Consider the following 20639-nt stretch of genomic DNA (forward strand, 5'->3'; position numbering starts at 1 on the left):
CGCGCTCTGTTATATAGCCCCCATCCATCCGTGATCTTTCAGGGGAAGGAAGCCGAGACTTGTGGTTGATTTTGTACTTTTAAAAAGAAGATTTACTTGGAGGGAAAACCATGTCTTACGCAAAGATTGCCCCGGCTTTTGCTAGAGCCAGTTCCGACAAGTTAGTGCGAATGAGGTTTGCTCAAGAAAGGCTCCGATCAACAGTAGCATCAACTCAGCGCCAAGAGCTGAAAGCGGATGATTCTGTCGACCAAACATGCACTATGGTCGAGAGACCAGTCGATGTGGACCTCATCAGTCAGACCAAAAATGTAGATAATCGCAAGGCAAAAATTTCAATTGACTTTGAAAATACTCAAGAAGCATACAAGAGCAAAAACACTCTAGAACTCATGAGAAGTTTACTAGTCTTTAAGCTGTGCACAATTGACTTCCTGGTGGACAAAAATAAGGAGGTAAGTGAATTGTGAAATTATGGTGCGACTAAAGTAAAATGACGTAGGCCTATCTTAATGAAATTATGATGCAGCTCATTTTAAAATGCATATAGTGTATGGACAGAATATAATATATAATTTAGCATAAGTAGGCTACTACGTTTCTTCATGACCAAAATAATGACAAGCACACCTAAGATGGCAGCTAAGTTCTTGTATGCAAGTCCCATGTGGTTTCGAGTACTTAATGTCATTCATGTAACGAGGACATTGTTTGATGTGTTGTAGAGACAGGAAGGACTCATGATAGACTATCGATGCTCTGTTTAAAGGCACACCAGGCAACGTTTTCGTGTTAATTACTCATCTTCGTAAGTCGGTATATGGTTAAATGACTCATTACAGGGCGAATGAAAACTCTCAAGTTCAGTGTATCGTACCCGCCGAAGGGCTGGAAACGTCACTAAATAAAAAGAACTTCTCTCCGGTGTGCGGATCCTCACTTTTCTTTGATCTGTCTAGCTCATGGACCTCAGCAAGAAAGTTCTGGGCCAACGACTGTTTGAGAAGATGATGAAGATGACTTTCTATGGCCAGTTTGTAGCGGGGGAAGACCACCATGCCATCAAGCCTCTGATCAGCAAGAACCAGGCTTTTGGCGTTGGCTCAGTACTTGACTACAGTGTGGAGGAAGACCTCACTCAGGAAGAGGCAGAGAAAAAGGAAATGGAGTAAGTTGGCGCCACAACATGGGTTCGTTTATGTACCGTAAAACTCCAAATAATAGCCCGGGCTTTTATTTTCCCAAATCGCCAAACTGCACGGGCTAGTATTAGAGACAGGCGTCTATATGAGACAGGCCTTTAATTCCCTTTACACAAAACTTTTCCTCTGCAAAGACGGAAAATATTATCGAATTAATTATTTTAAACACACTGAATGTCTACCTATATGACTAGGCTATCTGATGACAATTACAGATCATCATTCATTTAGTGTTGAGATGTTGTTCATTGAGTGAGATACAGTAAGATCCAAATAGCATAGCCAGAACAGATGAAACGCATTTTAATTAAAGTAATCTACAAAGAGATCGTATCACACTGAAAGCTCATATTTTGTCACTAGCAAATAGCCTATATCGGTCCTTTGTCAAATACAGTTGCATTTAATTCCATCTAATCATAACGTGCGCCGTCTGCGCCATACTTAAGCCCAAATCACACCCAAGATTCGCAACGTGATGAGCAGCAACTTGATGCAACATTGTAAAACCTTGCAACTGTGACCAGACATGCTTTGCGACGGCTTGTAACGACGTGCAACATCTAATTCACACTGCTGTAACCTCCTTTCTGTAACGGTTTTGTGTCATTGCGAATCTTTAAACAGACGATCTGACTGGTTTTAGAAGATTAAATACAACCCGAAACTAAAAAACAGACCAGGCCTCTACTGGAGACCGGCCTTTAACCCAAACCTGTAGCCACGCCAGGCATTTAAAAGAGACAGGCGTCTCTTAGGGACTCTGCGATTATTTGAAGTTTTACGGTATATCCTTCATGAGTCAAGAAGAGTAGGCTAACCACAGCAGGAACCCATTTCCGATCTATACACTTTCATTCTAATGCCTTTTAATCTAATAAAATCACACTAGCACACAGAAAGTCAATGACCATCTGATAAAAAAAAATAAAAAAAATCCCAACATCAGATCATAGGGTAGTTTTGTCCTGACTAATTCAAAAAGATGGGTGCCTGGCTGGCTCTTATCAGTTCCAGTGAATGTTGTGCAAACACTTGAGTCATGCGCACCAAACCAGAGGATTTGCAGAACACAGACGGCACAGCCTTTACAACAGAATGGTCATTCAGGTTTTGCAAGTGCCCCACCCCCTTTGGAAGGACTCAAATGTCTTTAGCTAACTATGCAGTAGCACATGGATCTTATGTGATCCAGACTTATACTGTACACACTACTCAGACAGAAACAGAAACACAGAAATATTGTCCTGAGTGTAGGAATTGACGACCACAGATTGCACAAGCCTATGCCCAGAAGTGTTGCTTAAATGTTATAGCTGTACATACAGTAGACCTAACCGTATTTAATCTACTTGTATTGTGTGTGTGTGTGTGTGTGTGTGAGAGTGAGTGATACTTGGTGTTTGGTTACTTGGCGTTCTTGCTCGTCAGATGTAAACATTTAAGCTTTCCAAACCTTCCAGTCAAAATAGATCATCGATTTGTGTTAAACTGCAGGCCTTAAAGGCCAAACACTTTATTATTATTAATATTATTATTATATCTATATAATTACTTACTATATACTTACTTATTATTACTTATAATCTTATTGTGATTAGATATTGTTTTTAACAGCTAGTATGTATCCCTCAGTATCACCAATAGCTCTGTTTACATTTTTCGTTGAGCAGTTTTCTGGGAAAGTTGCCAAATAATGATTTCATTGTTAAGCCATGGCTGTTCTGTTCTGTTCCATTCTGTTGGGTGTGTCCCTGTTCAATACCATCTCTTTAAACCATGTACTGCTCTAGAGATGCCATGCCATATGTGGTGGCTGCTGTTAATGTCACGTGTCCATAACACCACGGCACTCGGTTGTGTCGTCCCTTTTACTAACGTGAATGTTAAACAGGACATGAGGGAGCTGCAGTTTGAGCTTTAGTACCATTTAAATCAAACGTGTTGTTAAACTGCCTGTTATTTACGTCACGTTGTCATGGTAATTTGGTTGGAAAAACCTCCAGGGCACTATTATGTAAAATACTCAAACAATTATTATAGTTAATGAATGTGGTTTTAAACCAGATTTTTAAACCCCCAAATGGGAATTGTGGGGTGTCCCTCTTCTACACAAAACATGTGAATCTTGAATTTCCCCTCGGGGATCAATAAAGTATCTATCTCTATCTAGCTATCTATCTATCTGTCTACATGCTCCGGCTTCCACCCAGGAGTAATCTAGCAACGCACTCTCTCCGCTGCCTGCCTGTCCGTGGCATGCTGAGCACTTACCAAACCATGCTGTATTTTTAGTCTCAGCCTTTGCTCGCTCCTGATTGGTCGGTTTGGCCAAGGCCTCCTTTGTCTTGATAGGTGGATGGACAACTGTCCCCCTTCCTTGGCCGGCCCCCTGGTACTCACATGAGCTGGAGCGAAAGAGCCAGCCTGTTGGGTAACACCTCGCATGTGTGAGTGTTGCATAAGGTGTTTTGGGAAAAAGGAGAGTTGCTATGTTTGTTTAGGATCTCCTCCACGCTCTTTCAAGCTAAGTCCTGACCTTAGTGGCCCAAGTCAAAGCTGCACGCAGGGTGATCTTTGCAGAGAGTTCACTGTGAATAGCCTTATAATAGTTTTTTTCCAGTGTAGCGTGGTAGATTTCTCTTAAATTTTGGTTAACTGCAGGCTGCTGTTTCTGTTAACAGCTCAGTCCCTCTCACATCGCTCCAGGAAGGATCCAGTTTAATTTAGAGACAGAAACATTAAAGGGACTTTCTGTGCAAAGTAGTCTATTACAGACTAAAATATTTTTGTTTGTTAAATGCCATGTAGGCATAATGTTTTTTTTTCTTAAGCATGTGTTAATTTGATGATCATATTAGCCGCCAGCCTCTGCTGATGTATCCAAGTATTTAACACTCCGGCTTTGGTCATTTAACTAAGCAACTGATAGTTCGTGCTTTAATTTCTCTGGTAGCACGGAGCTGCGATAATTACGCTTATCTGGTGTTAAAGACAATATAACTGACGGAGGTTATCTTTGTCTTGATGGTTTTCAGTGTGTATTCAGGACTTTAGCATTTTCCCAAATATTCTGTTGCTGTGTAATGTTTCATTCCAGTCTGTAATTTTGGGCATAAACAGAAAATTAGTTTATGACTTGTTTAATTGAATGGTAGAAGATTGTGGGCGGTGGTAGTGTAGTGGTTAAGGAGCTGGGCTAGCGTGCAGTAGCCTGAAAGTTGTCGGTTCAATTCCCGGCTTCCACCGTTGTGCCCTTGAGCAAGGCACTTAACCCCAAGTTGCTCCGGGGACAATGTAATCCCTTGTAATATAGCTGACATATGTAAGTCACTTTGGTCAAGAAGTGTCTGCTAAATGTAATGTAAAGATTGTGACATACTGGAATAACAGTGTGGATTTAGGTGGGTTTGATACAAGCTTATGACTTAGGCCTTGATGTTATGGCGGAACATATGGTATGAGTTATGGGGACCCTCTCACACGAACCCAAACCAATGGTTGCATAAGAAACTGACTCAAGAATGTTGAAAAGTGAAGCCTTTGAAAAGTGAAGAGGAGAAAATCATCCAAGGCATTCTGGACTATTACCATGTGGTAGGTCATGTAATGACTTATCACTGTACAGTGAGCAGTATGTTATTGAAGAAAAGGCGTAGGCTGCATGATTATTATTAGTATAGAAAGCAGCAGTCTGTGATGATACTGCTGAACTGTTAGTTTTGTTTGCCGAGGAGCTTCCCCATCCATGCTCAGGTTTCTGTGACTTCTAATTCCCTGAAGTGTTCCAGTAATTGAAGTCGAGTTCATCTAGCACCCTGTACATACTCACGCACCCCTACACCATGTGCTCATCAACTCCAAATAAGGGGCCCACGCTTTGTGCAAACGAAATGACTAATGCAAAAAATAAATAATGTCTACTCCAGGCTCAAGTTCTGTGGTCACACAAATAAATAAAAATATGTTTCCTTTTACTTAACTCATTGAATGCCAAGCTGTTTTCGGGAGCTTTGTCCTAGAATGCCAGCAATCTAGACCAGTGTTTCCCCTAGAATTTTTTTCCAGCAGCGGTGCTATTACTTTTTTTTATATCATACCTTCGTGTTTCTTTTGTGGACATTTTCAGCTTTCTTTTACATTATTGGTTAAAAATGATAGAAGAAAAATGAAATGGCACAACCCAGAAAAAGATATAAATTTACAATTTATTTAAATTTGTCTTAATGGCAAAGGCCACACCCAATCTGCGAGCACTTATTTTTTCTGGGCTTTTTCTCTAAGGCTCTTTGGTAATTGAATTGAATTGTTGGGGGGCCATTAATGCTGACACGCATGCACGTAGCCAGATGCTCTCCTTGTAGTCTATTTCTCAGTCCCAAAACAACAAACCCACGATAAATAAAAAAGTAAATACTCACTTTTCTTCTACATCACTCCCACAGTTACCATACAACTCACTCACAATTAACTCGAAAAGGACCTAGGCTACTTGATTGAAGTGCGACCGTCATTCTCACCGTCAAGAGAACGCTGAAGTTATGAGAACACGCCTTTTCTGATAAGAGAATGTAGGCTCCTATGTCTAATGCCGCAAACGAGAAAAGGTCTGTTTGTGATAGCCTATTATAGCTAAGTGGACAGAATTTAGGCTATACGTATATACCAACATATGCTCATATTTCCTTTAACTATCAGAAAGTTTAAACAGGCCTAGACTGTGTTCGCCTTAGCTTTCCCATGCAAACATTACATGTAGCCCCACGCTAACGTTACAAGTCTAGGCTACAATTAACGTTAAGACCATACACCTTGTAGCACATTGGTTTACTCTATTGCATTACTTACGTTTTAATAATTTGTCGTTGAATGTTGATGGAGGCTCATCTTTGGGAAATCAGCTCTCTGGATAAAATTGTCAGCCGGAGCAAGAGTTCTGAGTTGACGACACGGACGAAATCCAATCAGCAGAAAGAACCGCGATCACAACAGTAGGCTAAATCGCAACAAACTTTTTTTCCCCATGTTAAATTCATTTCGTAATCATGAATTGGTTTTTTATTTGATGTAGGCTAGAGAGGAGGATGCATGTTTCACATTAGTGTCAATGTGTCAAAGCAGGCTTTGGATCAGAGGAATTGCTCAAGCTTAACATATGGCATAGGCTACAAGTTTAATTCACTGCATACAAACAGCTTCGGATGAAATATAACTAATATCATTTTTATTGTCACCAGGCCTATAAGTAGGCTATTTATTGTGTAACCTACAAGTGAACGATGACACCATAGGCTACACTGTGGCGGAGCAAGACCCCATCAGTCGGATAGCTAAACAATGTAACCGTGTTCAGAACGTAGGCTAGCCATATGGGCTGCAGACTTGTCTTTGGGCTTGTAATCACCTGACACATCATGCCGCATATATGTCCTGAATAATGAGAGGCTAAGTGCGGATTTGATGCACTTAACTTACTCAAGACTTTCAGAAAACAATTTCGAGATGACGTTGGCCGTTGTGCTTTTACAGTGTGTTAAGTGAATCTCGTGATATTATGTTGCAGCGGCGCTGAAAATCCAGCGGCGGCGCTGCGCCGCTGTTAAATACACTGTAGGGGAAGCACTGTAGACCATTGTTGATTTTTGTACAGCCACAGCATATTCTGTGTTATAGCTATGAACACATCCAATAGCTTGATTAAAAGGTGAGACTTTAAGCTCGGTGGGTGCAAACCGCGGTATTTCTACACCTCTGTTCCTGAGAAATCCCAAGCTAAACAGTGGCTAGTTTTCATCAAAATCGCTGTTTTTTTTTTTTTGTTTTTTTTTAGAAATGGAGATATAACGTCTTTCATGAAATATGAAGTGTTGCCTGTTACTTACTTGTGTAAACTTTCGGGGAAGTGATCAGCGAGACCTGGCGAGACTGCCACCTAGTGATAGACCCACGGAAATGGCCTGGTTTTGACCTGACGCATGCGCCACTGATTCGACCCAAAGCGCAACCGAAGTTATGATAAAATGTCCAGATTGTGCGTTTTCATGAGTTTTTCGCCAGATATTTCATTTCCATTCATCACAGAGTTCCCAAAATCAAATATAAGGTGTGTTGGAGTGTCTAGTTTCGTAATTAAAAGCTAAAACGTAATATTACGTTTTTGGCACTCAATGAGTTAAGCGGCAGATAAGAAATTGGGAAGGATATTTATTACCTTATTTAATTGTTTGAATGAGCTTCAATAATATTGAACAACAAAATGCAGACCATAGCTCCTGGGAACTAAGATAACCAATCACAGATCTCTAAACTATGAACTCTAAATTCAGGAGCTTTGGCCTACTTTCACAATCAACGATTCCCATCACGCCCTAAACTTTAATTTAGCATGCAACACACAACCACAGGTCTTGGTCTTCATCACAGGTCTTGGTCTTCATCACCCTTACCATGAGACATGTGTCAACCCCACGTGAATCTGAAAAGGCCACTGTGACCAGACGCAACCAGAATGCCTGTGCGCACACATTGAGTTTGTGCAACGTGCATGCTTGCCAAGCATCTCGGGTGACTTGGGTGTTATTTACGTCACAGAGGGGTCATCGTGGCGGGACTTGCTCACCCTGACCACATACTGCAGCATTTCATCACATTGTGATTCACAGTGGTGATCATTACACATTTAAAACAAATGTTGGTGTTAAAGATAATAATTAGTAATGAGTTAATAATTCAACATAAACATTTTTATTTAATAACATGTAGGACTTTAATGCTTTCTGTTGTTTGTCTTAAAGTTTAAAAATGTTTCTTCTTAAATGAGACATTATTCTTTGATTTTCTAAAATAAGAATCATAATATGGCCATTTTTTTTATCCTTTCAGTGCCTGTGTGTCTGCAGCAGAGAAAGAGAGTCCAGGTATGTCTTCTTTTAGAAGATAGATAGATAGATAGATAGATAGATAGATAGATACTTTATTGATCCCCAAGGGATCAGCCCTATTACCAGAAGCACAGCAGCACAGTACAGATTTCAGCCTGAAAACTTCCCTGACCCACTTAGTTTTGACATATCATCCAATCATTTTCTTTGTAGCAGCATCATCTCCTCTGCACACAGTGACCCTCAACGATGACTGTATTGTAATTTTCATGAATCTTTTGCTATATCTTTGGTGAAGGGAAAAGTCTGTGTGTGACCTCATTGTGTCAGTCAATCCAGGATGGCTGCTACAGGTGTTGAATGTAGCAGGGGTCCATTGCTTATTCATGAGATGTATAGGCAGCCATCCAGGGATTGAAATAGATGCATTTAGGTTTCGACACTTTGGCAGGGGTGTGGGGGATGGGGTTGGGGGTGAAGGGCTGTTGGATCTGGTTAGATCTGGATTGAGGTTTTGTACCATGGTGTGAGGGCTCAGCATTCCCTTCTTTCCACTGGTGTCTTGTTGGCTGTTGGACACTTTTACCTTGATTAACCTTGTTTCCCATCTGAACTTTTAACTCACGTGGTATTGAAGTTCTTATGCTCGTTATGTAGCTATGTGCTTGTGGAAAGTTCAGTGTCACTAAAGGTTATTGTATACATAGCATTTGAAGGTCTGTGTTCTTTTAAATGCACTTTTCAAAAAATAAATAAAATGTATATTAAGTCATTTAGTCCCCCAGTTAAAGCAAACTCAAGGAAGGGCAAACTGCTACAAGTAATTTTACTTCTTATTATCTACCAGATTTGGTCCAATATATTTTAGGCTTATCATTTTTTTTACAGGTAAAACATGTGTCCAGGGTATTTTTCGGTATTAGGTATATGTTTTAAGGTCAACTGTTGTTTTTCAGGTAGTTTATGTCAGATGATTTGTAACCAAGCGATGTACCATTTTTCAGGCAAGGATCACAGGGAGAAGAAGTACAAAGCTCACCGCCGGTTTGGGGACCGCCGTGGAGGGGTGATCAGCGCCCGCACATACTTCTACGCTGACGAGGCCAAGTGTGACCAGCACATGGAGACCTTCCTAAACTGCATCAGAGCCTCTGGTGGGTCTGTCTGCTGCTCTGCTGCTGAGAGAAAGCACAGACCAAGCCTTAATAGTTGATTGCTATTGTTGGCTCATATTTACGGAGTTGTAAAGTATCCAACCAACAGAGGGTTCTGCCTCTTCTTAAGGCCAATTTACACCAAAGATTCACGACGACACGAGCTACAACACTCTATAAACCAGCAACTTGCTGCAACATACATTTAAAAAAATGGGGATTCATATCAGTGCAACAACTCGCAACATCACCAACATTTTTAGAACACCTTTGTTACACCACTCGTTTTAGCCAGATATGAACTAACCGTAAATTTGTGTTTGTTTTTGTAGCTTTATTAGCATAGCATTGTTGTGCAGACAACAGTCTTTTTCAACACCGGGTTAATAAGTTTTTCTCTGCCTCTCTGTTGACAAAAACGTTGAAACGTTTCTGCTGGACCGACTGAATGACAACACGTCATACTCGCTCTGAGGTAAACGCATTCTAAAACCTTAAAACTGCGATCTGACATGATGAATCTTTTGCAACGACTTGCAACAGCTGGCAGCAATGTCTGTTTAATTCAAACCGCTACAACAGTTTCGTCTTGTCGCGAATCTTTGGTGTGAATTGGCTTTAGAGGTTAATGAGTGGTAAAACTGTTGAGGTAATAACGCTGAGGTGATCATTTGCAGTTTCCTCACAGTTTCCTGTTAATTTCTTGTCTATTGTGTGGGCTCTTCCTCTGTAGCAGACATCTCCATGTAACTGTTTCACTAAACTCCTGACTGTGCTCATAGGGGGTGCTGCAGTGGACGGATTCTCTGCGATCAAGATGACTGCCCTGGGCCGTCCACAGTTTCTGGTGTGTGTGTGCCGCGCCTCCTTGTAGTCATTCAGAGATGATAGCTGTTCCATTAAGAACTGGCCCCAGACATTGTTAATGATTAAAATACTACCGTGCCACCAAATGTTTCACACCACTCCGTCCCTGACACAGGGGCACCAGGGTTTGGTTCTCTGAGGTCGATTGATTTGTCAACACTGAGTTTGTGTTCATGTTTATGTTTCATCGACGCTTTTGTCCAAAGTGACTTACAGGGACATCAATAGACATTACATTAACAGAATAATGAATCATTTATATTAGTCATATGGCCTAAATTAATAAAGAAAAAATAATAAATAAATAATAACCTTTAAATAAATAAATATATTACATTACATTACATTACATTTAACAGACACTTCTTGACCAAAGTGACCTAAATATGTCAGCTATATTACAAGGGATAACAGTGTCCCGGGAGCAACTTCGGGTTAAGTGCCTTGCTCAAGGGCAGAAAGGTTGAAGCTGGGAATTGATCCGATAACTTTCAGGCTACTGCACGCCAGCCCAGCTCCTTAACCACTACACTACCACCAACCACCCACCGCCATATATATATATATATATATATATATATATATATATATATATATATATATATATATATATATATATATATATATATATATATATATATATATCTTTACAAACTGCAACTCCGTAAGGAGTACTAAGAGTTCTCTGGCTGTGTTTCCCCTCCATCAGCTCCAGTTCTCCGAGGTTCTGGTGAAATGGCGGCGTTTCTTCAACTTCCTGGCTGCGCAGCAGGGGAAGGACGGCATGGCTGCTCTGGAGCAGAAACTCGAGCTGGAGCAACTGCAGGTATGCTGTGAAGTCTATTCAGACATTGTAATTACTGGGTGTTAGATGTTACAGAAAGTGAAAAAATGAGCATACTGTACAAACTGTACTTTACACAAGAGTCAAATGTCTTTTGAACAACATTTTGCCAAGCTCAAATGTTAGCTTTGGACGCAATCTGTGAAACCAAAGAGCGATTAAATAAAAAAGATATGTTTATTATTGGTGGAATGTTCTGTAACTAACATACTGGTATATAAAATTATATTTCATTTGTCAATTCTGACTTTCCCCCACAGGACAGTTTGACTCAGCTTGGTGTTGGGACAAAGTCTGACATTGAGTCTTGGCTGACTGGAGAAAAGCTTGGATCATCAGGGTATTACTCTTGAACTTTTAGTATAATTTTGACACCCAGCATGTCTTCAGATGGCATAACATATTTTACAAATATTTTTTATAGGCTATTGTATGAAGATGTGTACAGGTGTGCATGGAAAAGGATGCCATGTTAATTTTATTCTCTTTCCTAAAGAACTATTGACCTCCTTGATTGGAACAGTCTGATCAATGACAGGACCAAGATCTCAAATCTGCTTGTGATTCCAAATATTGAGGTAAGTTTCACAAGTAAAAAAACATCTGCATATCATATCCACCCCATACTGATCAACAGAAAACTCGTAAATACTGTATATACACATAAACAATTGCAACTGACTTTTGTGTGTCTTGTATGAGCAATAGATATGTAAAATAAGTATAGTATAAGTATATATACTCTTGATCCGGTGAGGGAAATTTGGTCTCTGCATTTATCCAAATCTGTGAATTAGTGAAACCCATTCAGCACACAGTGAACACACAGTGAGGTGAAGCACACACTAATCCCGGCGCAGTGAGCTGCCTGCAACAACAGCGGCGCTCGGGGAGCAGTGAGGGGTTAGGTGCTTTGCACAAGGGGGTTCGAACCACCAACCCTCCGGCACGAAGTCCGAAGCGCTAACCAGTAGGCCACGGCTGCCCCATAATATGAGAAAACTATTAAGATTTCTTTTTTTCTAGAACGGTCACCTGGAACCCCTGCTGGACAAATTCACTGAGGAGGAGGAGAAACAGATGAAGAGGATGTTGCAGAGGATGGACGTGCTGGCCAAGGTAAACCACTAGACCACTTACCCACTCATGCACCCTCAGGGACATGCATGGCAGGTTCTCACTTGGTGAGGCTGTTCTTTGCTAATCTTGCAAACCTGCAGGCTCCGTTCCGAGTGAACAAGACGATACAAGAACAAGATTCTTCTAGTTTCCACTTACAAAACATATACTGTACATACAGTACACCCAACAGTAGTCACATTGTCATTGTCAACGTGATGTCACTTTTTTCTTATTTGGGCTGTTCATCTCATCACACGCCAAACATATGTGCACATCTCAGACTTCGAAAAGATTTTTATTTTAATTTTTTTGCCTGAAGAAGACCCAGCAGGGTCGAAACGTTGCTCTTTGTATTTTAAATATATGGGAGTCATAAGCAGTGTTGCGGACATTATATCTTTTCATTTGAGTTCATTTAAGTTTTTCTTTTGTCCTGCACCTGCCAGAAGGTGGGATGTGCACACAATAACTCTTTTGCTGCACATCTCAGACTTTAAAGGGACACCAGGCAATGTTTTCGTGTTAATTTATCATCTTCGTAAGTTGGTATATGGTTAAATGACTCATTACAGGGCGAATGAAGACTCTCTCGCCCGTCCCTACTGCCTGTAGGAAGAATATCCCCCTTGCAAGTGTAGTGTATCGTACCCGCCGACCTTCAGTCTCACAAAGTCTCAGACATCGCGAGAACAGGATCAGTTTACATCCTGCATCCACAGCACAGAGGCAGGCTAACGAAATGCTAGCGATTGTTGCAAACGTGTGTATAATGGCAAAGCCGGCGAAGAAGTAGTTGAAAACCCTTGACGGAAGATACAAAGAAAAGGAAAAAGAGCTTCAGACCGAGCGAGGGCTCGCGCACGTATCGACACGTACAGACGCTAGGGGGAGTTTCATAGAGGAAAAAGCATCAGGCTTGCCTGGTATCCCTTTAACATTAGCCGTCATGTTTTAATCTCTTATGTTTACATCATGTCAATGTTAGTTCAAATTTTTTCCAATAGTTTTTCCACTGAGATCAGCAGTACTGTATGTGTGTGTTTATAGTTTGTGGCATATAAAAAAAAATAATAAAAAAAAATCAAATATTATCATCAAGGAGTCCGGATGTCACTAGCAACGCATTTGCCATGAATCAGTGAGTTTGTTAGCCTTTTATCTCTAAAGCAAGCCTTTTTAGCTTGGCACTGCATGGCAACCCCAAACAGTGCTGCAGTGTTGGGCACATTGAGTGCCTTCGGAACAGATTGCTTTGTGATCTGGAAGGGTGGCATCAATCCAGAATGCTCTACCCCTCAACCCCTCCAGCCATTAGGCCAACAAACAACATAATATCTACTGGTCAGGAACATTCTGGTCTAGGAATTAGTGGATAGAGGGAAACAGTCAGGGAAAGAATGTTGAGCAGCACGTTTTTCTACCATATTGAGTGAGATGTTTCAGGCACTTCCAGTATTTTAATTATGGCTGAAAAGGGAGATCATGAAATGCGTAAACATCTGTTGTGCAACATCTTTGGAAATCCACTGGCATGTGGGAATGAACTTGTAATTTGTAATGATGCAAAAACTAGAACATGGTCAGCTTTGAGGAAACTCCATTTTATTCATGGATTATCTCCAGTGTTCTGGTTTAGCAATGAGTCAAATTAGTAGACTTTATACGTGTGATGTTGGCAGAGCTTTGTAGCGGTAGAGCAGTATAGGGTCTAAATAATCTACATTTGAAGATTGGTTGGTGTGGAGATCTGAAGGTGGTAGAAGTTTTGTCAAGTTCCCTTACAGTACAAATCTTAAAGTTAATGTTAGGATTCTCTGGAATTTAAAAAATATATATTTGTGCAGTTACTCATTCGTCTATAAAACAAATGTACACAGATTATGTGTTTCTGTTAGTGAAGAGTACCATAATTAGTATGTCTATCATGAATATTACAGTATACCAGGCATGTGCAGACACGCACATTACTTCCTGTGTGTCTTCCTTCCCAGCATGCAATGGAACATGGCGTGAGACTCATGGTGGATGCCGAGCAAACCTATTTCCAGCCTGCCATCAGCCGCCTGACCCTGGAGATGCAGAGGAAATTTAACCGGGAGAAACCCATCATCTTCAACACCTATCAGTGCTACCTGAAGGTGAGTCCAGTTTGCCTCTCTTATGGCAGGTTGTTTACCCCAGAGTGAGGTTGTTTACCCCACAGTTATCCCGGCTTTCATTATTTCATGCTCACGTGATAAGCTAGTTTAGAGTTGACCTTAGTGTAAAAGAAAATGAGCCCTATTAAAATGGTCATGCTTGTTTTGCATCAGGTTTGGGAGGTCATTGACTTATTTTGATAAAGAATTACCATTGTATTCATTTCATGTCATGTGTTGCATGACTTGAAACTTTCCAAAGTGAATGAATGACTCTTTAAACCTAGTGGAAGGTTTACCTTATCATTCGGTTGTATATTACATACTGTAAAAGCACCACATAAACTTGCTTGACTCCATAGCAATTGGGCAACTGTGTAATACCATGATATATGCAGTTATATGCACTAGAGTCTAGACAATTATGAGGTGATTTGGTCAGGTGAAGTAGAACAAACAAGGAAAATAGGAAAAAAAGTCTTGTGATAAGCCTTGTAAAATTGTTTCTTATCAGGGGTAGGCAAAGTTCCTGAGGCTAAGTCGCCGGCTGACAGGCTGTCCTCTTTTCCCCCCGACACAGGAGGCCTATGATAACGTATCGGTGGACGTGGAGCTCTCCCGCCGTGAAGGCTGGTACTTTGGGGCCAAGCTTGTGCGTGGGGCCTACATGTACCAGGAGCGGACCAGAGCTGCTGAAATTGGCTACGAGGACCCCATAAACCCAGACTATGAAGCCACCAACAGGATGTACCACAAGTAAGGGTTTCCACTACCTGCACTCTGCTTGTGTGGTTATAAGCCAGTATATTAAAGGTTTGATAATGTGCAGCCGTGTACAGTTTTCTTTGATGGCAACAGCCATAAAGTCATAAAAAGCAGACATTAGTTTATATTTAGACTGATGTGGAATACAGTTAAACCGTAAAAATTGATATAAATGAATAATGGTGTAGGGAATGTGCTTGTAACGGTTTTTAGCTTGTGATAGGTTGGTGAAACCACTGGACTAAACAGGTTCTATCTCATCTTACGTCAGGTGCCTGGAGTTCTTGCTGGAAGAGATTGATCTCTACAGGAATGCCAACATCATGGTTGCATCACACAACGAAGACACCGTGAAGTTTACTCTTGAAAAGTATGCACCTCTTATTGCCAAATACGAAACACATACCCCCTTTCATCAGTACTGTGCTTTTCCACTGTCTGTGGTCCTCTCCCGCAACGGGTCACTGCATGGACCTGTATGTCTCTGATGCACTCTGTAACTCTCTCTCTCTCTCTCTGTAACTCTTGTAATCTCGAAGCTCCTCTGTTTTCCCACCCCCATAGGATGAACCAGATGGGCCTCTTGCCACAGGAAAACAAAGTGTACTTCGGCCAGCTGCTGGGGATGTGTGACCAAGTCAGCTTCCCCCTGGGTGAGTGGTGTGGGCTGGGACGGACTGGTTATTGCTGGGAACTTCCAGTCACTGAAGCTGATGTAAATGGCAGGCGATACCATGTCCCACTTATAATAATTTGTCCCAGATCACATTCAGATATTGCTAATCACATGGCCCTTGCCAAAATGAAATGCCTAACTGTGTGTGTCTGTGTCGGTGAGCATGTGTTTGATTTTGTTTTTCTGTCTGGCCCCTATGTGACTACAGGTCAGGCTGGATTCCCTGTGTACAAATATGTGCCTTACGGACCGGTGAACGAGGTCATCCCCTACCTGTCGCGGCGTGCGCTGGAGAACCGCGGCTTCATGAAGGGCTCCCAGCGCGAGCGCAACCTGCTGTGGAAAGAACTCAAGCGGCGATTGGTCAGCGGTCAGATCCGCTACCAGCCCACCTACTGAAGAGGAAACCCTGGTTCTTTAGAAGGACTTAAGGCACAAAGCACAGAGGTGGAGAACGAGGGACAAAGGAATGCAGAAAGAAGTGAACGAGTGAAACATTAAGTTGATGATGCACAAGAAAGTAGAGGGAGGAGGAGTAGAAAAAAGGAGGTGTAAATAACTACAGTAATAGACGGGTAGACGGGTGTAGACAGTAGACAGGGTAGGTTGTTTGGACATAAATGTATGTAACCTGCGTTGTGTTGAACCAGCGCGGTTCAGTCCTGCACACAGCCAGACTTGAACCCGCGAAACGGCAGCACCACGGATCAGGAGTCGAGCACCCTATCGAGCCAAAAGCCCTGGCTACTAGCTTTCATGTCGGCAATACTCTTGAGACGTCGGGGAATGAGGTTTACCAATGTTCCACACGCACAGCTAAGCTAGCTGGCATCCGTTAAACTTACATGCTTTTATATCCATGCGACAACTGTTATGAACTGTAACTGTTATGATTTGAAAAACCACAAATGACCTTACTGGTGTAAACTACTTTCCTCGTGTATATGCACAAGATCATGTGTTATGCTTTAGTGGGTTTCTAAGGGAATGGACCTAACAGTCTCCCAAACATTCCTTAAAAAAACCTTTGCTACTGTAGCATTCATTTTTGTATATATTGCCTTCTGATCATTTCTAGTGTAGAATGTGTGTCGTACTTGATCACACATAAATATTATTTTTGGATTGTATTTAATATTTAAATAATAGTTTCTTTGCTGGTTTGACAGGTCAGAGAATCTGGTACCATGAATGTGTGTTGTGGTATGATTTTTGCTTTCATGGGTGTGAATGATCCATAAAGAATTATGGAGCAAATAGTGTAAAATACACTAGCACCAGAGAGGGTTAAAGCGGAGCTAGTAATCAAGGATCTTTGCTAGTACTGTATAGTGTAAACCAAAGATCCATAGAATACCATAGAACCATAGAATCTTTGGTGTAAACTGCACAACATTGAGCTTGTTCCTGGATTCTCTACTTCAACGGTTGTGTAGTGCTACAGGGTTTAGCCATTTTATAAATCATGGGATTTTCTGATTGCTGCTGTTTCTGCTTGTGAATATTGCATTTTAATGTCAATTTTTGTCTGCTTGTGTTTTTTCTGTACTTGTGAAAAGGTTATAGTAATTGGGCTTTGAGAGACGGTCTAGTGCCTAATTTACTTTTAATTTCATTTTAAATGTTCAAAGAAATGTAAGGGTACAGCTGTGAACTGTGTAATAGTTATAAAGATAATCATTTTGTTGTTTTGCCAATCTTACAGAACACAAATAAATGAAAAATATTAAACATTTTGTTTGTCCTGTCTGCTGTACTTTAGTGTTTTTTTTATTATTATTTTAAATTTAAAATAACTTAATGATAGGCCTACCTGTAGTATAGTGTTTTGTAGCCAATGTGTACGTTACGCATGTGTAATGTCAGCCAACGTGGGAAACAACTCCTGCCACACCGAAGTCACACCTGCTACCTATTGCACCCAGAGGTGTGGGGCAATTAAATTAAATGCACTAAACATAAGGGAAGCTGTACATCACAGAGTGGGGAAATTAAGAGGAGCATACAGTCCTGGGTGTGTGGCAGTATCGTCAAATTAGGTTTGTTTGTGGAGTGACATTTTAAAAACAATTTTTCAGCTCATTAGTTGTATATTTTCAAGTCAAATGAAAAAAAATATATATTATTATAATGTTATGTGTAACTAGTCACACCCTTGATTGAATGGCAGGGCATCACCATCATTATGGCAATACCACACATGACAATCACATGACTTTCACTATACCGGCATCAATACCATCAAGAAGACACCTCATCATAATGTTTCCCTTCGCATAAATACAATTCACTCATATTTCCAATACACACTTTATTTTCTAACACTTATATACATACATGGTAAAAAATAGGCTTTGGTGCAAAAGAAGGCTAACAGGGACAAAAAACTGTTACACAGGGGTCACAACTCTGGTTTGAAATGGCTGCAATGTGTGTTGAATGCTGAAGCAGTGACTACAAACAGCATGACATGCTGGAGAGAACACTTCTCTAGGTCTCAATAATTGCTGTCATAAGAAAAAGGCACATCACAAAATGAGAAGACATTCTATATGAGAACAAGAATGACTGCCATTGCATTCCAGAGCCAGGCAAACGTATAATGGAAAAGGGCCCTGGTAGCTCTTGGCCGTTTGACATTACAGGGCTTTTCTGCCAGAAACATCTGCACACACTGCATGTGAACATCGCAAAGTGCCCTCTGGAAAACATGCAGGCACTTGTAAGGTATTGATGGATGTTACACTTTGACCTGTCATGTTGCATAATGATCTGTTCCTACTTTGTTAGGACTGAGGTCCCTCTTATAGACCATTGTATTTCTGACACAGACCGTTTAGCTTGTCACTATGAACAGTCACTATGGCTTGGTCAGGACCAAAATCTCGGAGATGATAGTTCTCATGGCCGATTGGACCAGAAGATAATGAGGAAGATTGGTTCCTCTTCCTGTGTTTTCAACTCTGAAATGGCCTGAAACCTACAGGGCATTAGACTGTATAGAGTCTGTTATGTGCTGCTGACAGATATGTGCATGTAACCTGACCCTAGCCAGATGAATGTCGTTCCGCTTAGCTCCGCCTAGCTTCACTCACATCCATCTGGGACCTCTTCCATTGAGAGTGATTTCTCCAACCAACTTTATGGTTTAGCCAATCAGGACGCAGGGCGGGAGTTTCATAGATGTGACATAGCGTAGAAGCCGACTGTGAGTCTGTTATTAGCGCCACGGGTTGGCTTCGATGTGAGTGGTTGAAGTAGCACGTCAATAGATGACGGACAAGTGGCTTATTCAATCATATGCAAGCATTTTTTGATTAGGCCCAGCCTTCTGAAGCAACACTTCAATGGATCGGTTCCAGATGGATGAGTGGAGCTAGGCGGAGCGAAATTCATCTGGCTATTGCCAGGTTAATGTGCATGTGCAGTCTGAGATGGAACACAATGTAAATGTAGTGTAAATCAGGTTTATAGTCCAAGTACACTTGCATATACAAGGAATTTGGTCTCTACATTTAGAATTAGTGAAGGTGAAGCACACACTAACCCGGAACAGTGAGCTGCCTTGCTGCAGTGCCACATGGGGTTCAAGGGCACTTCAGCTGTGGATGTGGGCATGGGGGAGCAGTGCTCAACCAATTACCCTGACCACATTTTTCCACCCACTGGTGGGTAATTGAACCGGCAACCGTTCAGTTTTAAGTCCAAAGTCCTAACCAGTAGGCCCCAGCTGCCCAAATGTTGAATCAATAATGGCCCAGCTAAAATCAGTCCTTTTTGACAACATGGTTACAGTCCCAACACAGACAGTTTAGCCTGTAGGCTACTGGACAGTCACTGTGGTTTGGTCAGACTGACACCATTATCTCTGTTTGTGTTTTAAGCCCCCAACAGCATCTTCCAGGCAGCGCTGCATAAGGTTAGGCAAGGGTTAGGGTTAGAGTTAAGGTTAAGGTTAGGGTTAGGGTTAGGTGCCTTGAAGTCGACGATCACAGCACTGCCTTGAAGTCCTCCAACCAGCGATGGGAATGCAATTTCCAGGGTGTTCATATTGCCTTTGAGTTTGTTGACTTTGAAGCAAGTTCAGAAATTGATTCTATGCAACTTTTTCACAAGGTATTTGTTTTGGAAATCTGCGGTTGATGAAACTCCAAAGTTGCCAGAAAAGTTTTTGCATGTCATTCCTTGTGTGCTTTCCATTTTCCCCTCTGTTCTATAACAATAATTTATGTTGTGGGAATTTGCATCATGCCATCCTATGCCTGAAAGGTACTCCCTCCGTCATGGTCCGTCAAGCTTTTTCTGGGGGGGAAAAGATCATGTAAAGATCCAGGTGTCCTCTTCTTGCTTTACACAATCTTGTTATTTACAAAATCTTATCTCCTCCCACTATTGTTTTTTCATTTCCTCCCACTCGGTTAGATTGTGCAAGTAGCACCCTGAATGTGGCGTCACTTTAGGACAGCCGCTGTGTCATACTGTCATACTGTGTCTCAATGTACCTAGTGAACAATGCCATGATTGTTGAACCAATTTTGTTTAAGTTGGTCATCACTGATCTTCCTCTGTATTCCATCTTTGAAAAGTCTCACAATCAGATGTTTACATTCTTATCGATGTAGAGCCATGATGCAGACATGACCACAGACATGGTCAATGGTCAACTCTGAAAAAGTTCTAGTGTTTACAGGTCATGATATAACCATCACAAGTGTCTATATTGAGCAGCACATATACTTATTACATTTGTTTCTACATTGAGGCCCACATTTACAATATCTTACTAAAGTATTTTGTTTATTGGAAGAAATATTAGACTTGTCAACTAAAAATAATTAAATTATTACAATAAATTTCACTCCATTGGTGGAATGACATAATAGTCAAAGTGCATTTTTGTGTTGTAGAAAATATACATCCCCAAACATTGTCAACATTATGTGATCTCTATGAGACAATTAATTACAGGACTATAACAGCACAACGACTC

At 41.1% G+C, this 20639-nt stretch overlaps 1 protein-coding gene across 2 annotated transcripts; it reads left to right on the forward strand.

Annotated features, from left to right (window-relative positions):
- On the forward strand, positions 1 to 17382 carry prodha (proline dehydrogenase (oxidase) 1a). Of its 2 annotated transcripts, XM_048234559.1 has the most exons (15): positions 2 to 455; positions 960 to 1168; positions 8085 to 8119; positions 8297 to 8338; positions 9088 to 9237; positions 10020 to 10084; positions 10814 to 10930; positions 11209 to 11288; positions 11445 to 11526; positions 11975 to 12067; positions 14062 to 14208; positions 14789 to 14964; positions 15245 to 15343; positions 15538 to 15626; positions 15858 to 17382. In XM_048234559.1, exons 1-15 carry the CDS (start codon positions 111 to 113, stop codon positions 16046 to 16048), a joined length of 1920 nt encoding a protein of 639 aa, XP_048090516.1. In that variant the 5' UTR covers positions 2 to 110; the 3' UTR covers positions 16049 to 17382. The 2 variants fall into 2 exon arrangements, with proteins under 2 accessions (XP_048090517.1, XP_048090516.1); XM_048234560.1 differs by lacking the exon at positions 8297 to 8338 and having other exon boundaries at positions 1 to 455.
- Positions 17383 to 20639: the final 3257 nt, after the last annotated feature.

This window comes from Alosa alosa, chromosome 23, assembly GCF_017589495.1.
Source record: "Alosa alosa isolate M-15738 ecotype Scorff River chromosome 23, AALO_Geno_1.1, whole genome shotgun sequence".
NCBI classification, from domain to species: Eukaryota; Metazoa; Chordata; class Actinopteri; order Clupeiformes; family Clupeidae; genus Alosa; species Alosa alosa.